The 4,833-nt window shown below is 35.7% G+C and overlaps 1 protein-coding gene across 1 annotated transcript; it reads right to left on the reverse strand.

Moving 5' to 3' along the window:
• Nucleotides 1-417: 417 nt before the first annotated feature.
• LOC111391750 lies at nt 418-3,223 on the reverse strand. The gene is made up of 2 exons (XM_023016998.1): nt 2,410-3,223; nt 418-658 (listed from the first exon to the last, which is right to left on the reverse strand). The coding sequence occupies exons 1-2, from the start codon at nt 3,206-3,208 to the stop codon at nt 648-650; spliced, it is 810 nt and encodes a 269-aa protein (XP_022872766.1). The 5' UTR covers nt 3,209-3,223; the 3' UTR covers nt 418-647.
• Nucleotides 3,224-4,833: the final 1,610 nt, after the last annotated feature.

The following is a 4,833-nucleotide window of genomic DNA, read 5'->3' on the forward strand; positions in this document are numbered from 1 at the left end:
TGTGATTAAAAAGAAGAAAGAAAAATATATTTTAAAAATAATAAAGATCAAATAAGGACCGAATATTTTTCTCATAACCATTTTCAACCACATTTTCACTATAAAATATTCTTCACGTTAGGCCTCATTTGTTTCCAATTCTTTGGCCAAAAAAATAAAAAATATGACAGCTACCCATCACATCAAGCCATCATATTTGACTTCCTCTTTTTTATGTGGGTCTCATAACGGCTATATTTTTCATTCTCATTCTTATAAGAATAAGAATCAAATGGGAGCGTAAATTCAAAACTTTTTCCTACTTTTTAACTACATTCTCCACAAAAAATAGTTGTCAAACAGGGACTTGCCGCAGAAGATTTATACAAATGCAGGCAAATCAATAGGTTGACCTCAACTTTACGGTATTTGGTCAGCTTTGCCATATACCGACTACGGTAAAAGCTTTAAAAAAATGATCGAAATAATCTGATACAACATTAATTAATCCATAAAATACAAAAAACCACTGTTTGATTCCACTGATTAAAAGGATCAACAAAGATAAACTTGAAAGTCGATCTCAACGATCACGTAGAAACAAGTATATCCACTGTCTGATTCCATTGTTGTCACGAAAAGCTCTCTCTGTTGATATGAGCAGCCTCTCAACTAAAACCTGCCAATTACCATAATGGAAGGAGAAAATTTCAGCCTCTGTATGCTGGAAGTAAAAATCGACATTTTATATGCACACACGGAACCAAGAGCATAAACAAACTAGTTATCTCACTTCCACAATATGTACGAGTTCAGATAACACTGGTTTGATGAACAAACTAGGGTATCTTATACAATTGCTGTATTTAAGTCCAGATATGTTGGCTTCCCCCGTCGAGGATGACAAGATCGATATTCATAAAATTAGCACAAAAAAGATACTCTGATTCTATTCAACCTACTATGTAGGGTTGGACTTCTGGCCTGGTCGTCATAGGGGGAACTTTCAGTCAACTCTAACAGTCCTCGGGGCCGGTCGAACCTTATGGTGAAGTTGGGTTCATTCATAAAATAAAATAAAATAAAAAATTGGGATGGATGTTTTTGCACATGAAACAAGTAAACTTATCCTTATCCTAATCCTATACTTTTCTCACGTCAGATATTTTGCTCGTCTGGAATGTACAATCAGTATATTAGCTCTCATTGCTTATCTTATAGATAAAATCTTAAACTAGAGACATTTATAATATAATACGTTTTTGTCAAGAATGTCCAATCAAGAATATGATCTTAAAGTTTCAAACTAAAGTCATCAACAAAATAGTTCATGACTTGATAAACATAATCGCCCTCATTATCACCACTGCTTCTAACTCGAATCATATATGTGGCAGTTATAACCAGAAAAGCTTAGGATGGTTCGATTAGTATATTTTCATATTTCACAAGCATATGATCCTTTTCCACCAGAGCTCCTCTCTATGGAGTGTTTTGCAGTAAAGGGCTCGGTAACACTGAGGGCCTGATTCGTTCAGTTTCAGGTTTTCTGACGGCCTGCGAAATTAGATGATGAAAACAAAGCATTCTATCAAAGCAAAAAATCACACACACATACTTCCATTTTTTTGCAATGCTTCGAGTTGTACAAGCAAACAACAAGGACTGTTAATAGTCTTCAACTTCTATTATTAAAAGACTTACGGTCTCACTACCAATGTGCCTATTCCTTTAAGTCTATCTAACACCCAATAACTAATACCAGCATATCCGTTGATGCATTTAGCAATCAATTATCTCCAATTTGAACGGTTAGAATAACTCCAAATAAATTTTTTCCATGTTCGTCAGAGGCATTTCCAGTTGTTTTTGATGGACAACAGCCAGAACATTTACGTACATAACAAGATATAGAAAAAACCACAAACAAGAAACCTCATAAAATTGTTAGCTTACATCTTGGATAAAATTGCAGAGGTATCATGAAAAACTTGAAAATTGAAGAGAATATCCAAGTCAACAGATAATTCCTAAAACAACTTACAGAATCCATACAATAATCGTCATCCAAGGTTTACTTGCACAATCAACATATATAGGGAGACCTTGTGCCAAACCACAATTCATATTTGTCAATATGATTTTGCAGTATAAGTTTTCTTAAATGAAATTACACTATCTAATAACAATCATCGAACCAAAGTCGAGCATGGGGCATTTTTATGATCCGTTCGAAATGAGCCCACCCAAACAGCAGGATTGACATTCCAGAAAAATGTTCAATTGTAAACCAATTCATCATAACATAAAAGAATAAACTCCTATGCAGGTCAACTTTCCATAACACAAAAATATGCAGTCACATAAGTAGATAGAAGCACTAATGAGTAGAGTGAGAAGGTTAAAAGGAAAGGATGATTTTATACAAACCTGGTGATGCAGAATTAGCAGTCAAATTCCGACGAATAATCCGACTGTTACCCAGTTCCGAGGACCCAATCAGCTCCCTCAACCCCATATTTCCCACCTTCTCCTCCTCTTTTTCCTTCCCCTTTCCATCCTCCTTCACGTCATCATCATCCCTTTCCTTCTTTTTCTCCATACGTTTCTTCGGATTCACTCTCTCAAAATAATTTCCATATATGTACTCTGGGGTATACCCGTTCTCCTCATCAAACAACATGATATGCCCATGCCACTCCCAGACCCTGTAATCCGACCCGGTCTCCTCATGAAAACCGACACAAATTTGATGCTCCCCGATCGTCACAGCTTGACCCGAATTGGGCTTCAATTTTTCAGTTTCTCCACTGAGAATAGTGCGGACGATCTCCTTTTCAAGCCTGGACTCTTCCTTTGCCAGCTGGGTCTTGTCGGAGTCGTTTTCTGAATCAGAGTCGGAGAGGTTGAGGAAGGCATCGGAAAAGAGAAGGTCTTCGAGGGACTGAGAAGAGAGAACAGGCGGCGGTGGGGTTAAAGGGGTATGGAGAGTTGGAGGGCGGATTTGGAGGCGGCCCATAAGGGACTGGAGGAGGAGATTATCGAAGTTAGGAGTAGTGGTGGAGTTGAAGGAGCTGCCCATGGTGGCGTGGAATTTTGCCTGAACGGGGTTCTTGGAGGGTTTTCTGGGTTTGAGTATAGAACAAATATCAGAGATTACAGGAGAGACATTTGAGGAATTGGCATAGCCAGAGTTAATTCTTTCAATGTTCACTGAACTTAGTTTCATGTTTTTTATTAGTAATTGAAATTTAAAATATTGAGTTTTGATTATTGAATTTAGATCAATATTTTCCATTGCTCACTAAACTTAGATCCATGTTTTAGATTGCTTACTGAAATTTAAAATGTGAAATTTTGGCTATTGAACTTTGAAATATGTCGTACGTTATTCACTAACATAACTGTTTAACTTTGAAAAATATCAAATTTATAGTAAGTAATATACAATATTTTTCAAAGTTAACTGGACAAAACTCGACATTTTAAATTTCAGTGAGCAATCGAAAATATGAACCTAAATTTAGTGACCAATCAAAGACATAGACCTAAATTTAGTAACCATTGAAACAATTAACTCGAATAACCCTAGGGGGCAACAAGATGTTTGGTGGAGTAAAAAAAAAAAAAAAAAAATTAAATAACTTTTCAATCTCTACCTAATACAAATAACTTTTATCTTGCTAACTTATTTATTTTCTAATATGCTTATAAGTAAACATTTTAAAATTATCTCCTTCGTAAATTTTTCATCTTATTTTAAATTTTTTCTTGTTAGCTATATTTATCTAAATAAACATCATGTAGACAAATAAAAGAGTTTGTCTTAATTCCCAACAAGTACAAGAGTTGCACGAAATACTTCTTTATAGTTATTACAATAAAATAACACAATTATAAAAGGATTCCTCGATGATCACAACACCACTCCTATTGTACACTAAAAGATACAAAAAAATACATAAAAATTCGTGTAATTGACACAAGTGCATGAGGATAATAATAAAACGGTCGTAAACCTTCTAGAATCCCAAGCCATTCCTATGAAATGCCGAGGTGTGCATCCACCATGTGCTTGACCTTAGATACTCGAGTTTGTGGACTAGAGTCTAGTGTTAGCTGAGCAACAAGTTAGAATCTATCGATGTCTTGCTACCTAATCGTGGCCTGCATGCAACCTAAATTCGATGCATTCAGTAGTTGCCAAGCACGTTGGACAATTTGCCCGTGCACCATATTCACACACTATCTTCCAACCTTTCTTCACGAAAGAAACTAGCTTTTGTCTGGCACAAATTCCCCAGACATCCCACATCATAGGCATATTTCATCCTAGACTACAGAACGAGGGCAAGGCATGCCCATGCCATAGCCAATGCCAACTTATAAGGGCTTACACTAGGTGTGTAAATTTGGGTCGACTTGTTTAGCCCTTGTCTTACAACACTTTTTTCCCAAAATTAAGAGCAATTTTTGTACCGTTGTTAAAGTGAAGTGACAGCACCCTTGAGAAGGAAGTCAACAAAAGTAGGTTGAAATGAAAGGACACGTCAAAAAAATGGTTAAAATCAGGTAGAAAATCAGAAAGAGACGGAGACCTAACAATATATTGAAATAAATACTAGATAATAACAGGCTCAAAGGGTTTTCTTTTAGAAATTAATACAAGTACTCAATTGCAACTTTTAACACTTTTTTCAACTTTCAAACTACCTTTACTGGTAATGCTAGTAAAAAACGAATGCTGCCTTGTTACCTTCTAAAATGAATAGAAACAACTCTTATAAATCTGATTCTCGACCACTTATATATACGCTCTAATACAAGGTACTACTTCAACGAAAACAATTTTTG

Source organism: Olea europaea, unplaced genomic scaffold (genome assembly GCF_002742605.1).
Source record: "Olea europaea var. sylvestris unplaced genomic scaffold, O_europaea_v1 scaffold83, whole genome shotgun sequence".
In the NCBI taxonomy this organism is placed as follows: Eukaryota; Viridiplantae; Streptophyta; class Magnoliopsida; order Lamiales; family Oleaceae; genus Olea; species Olea europaea.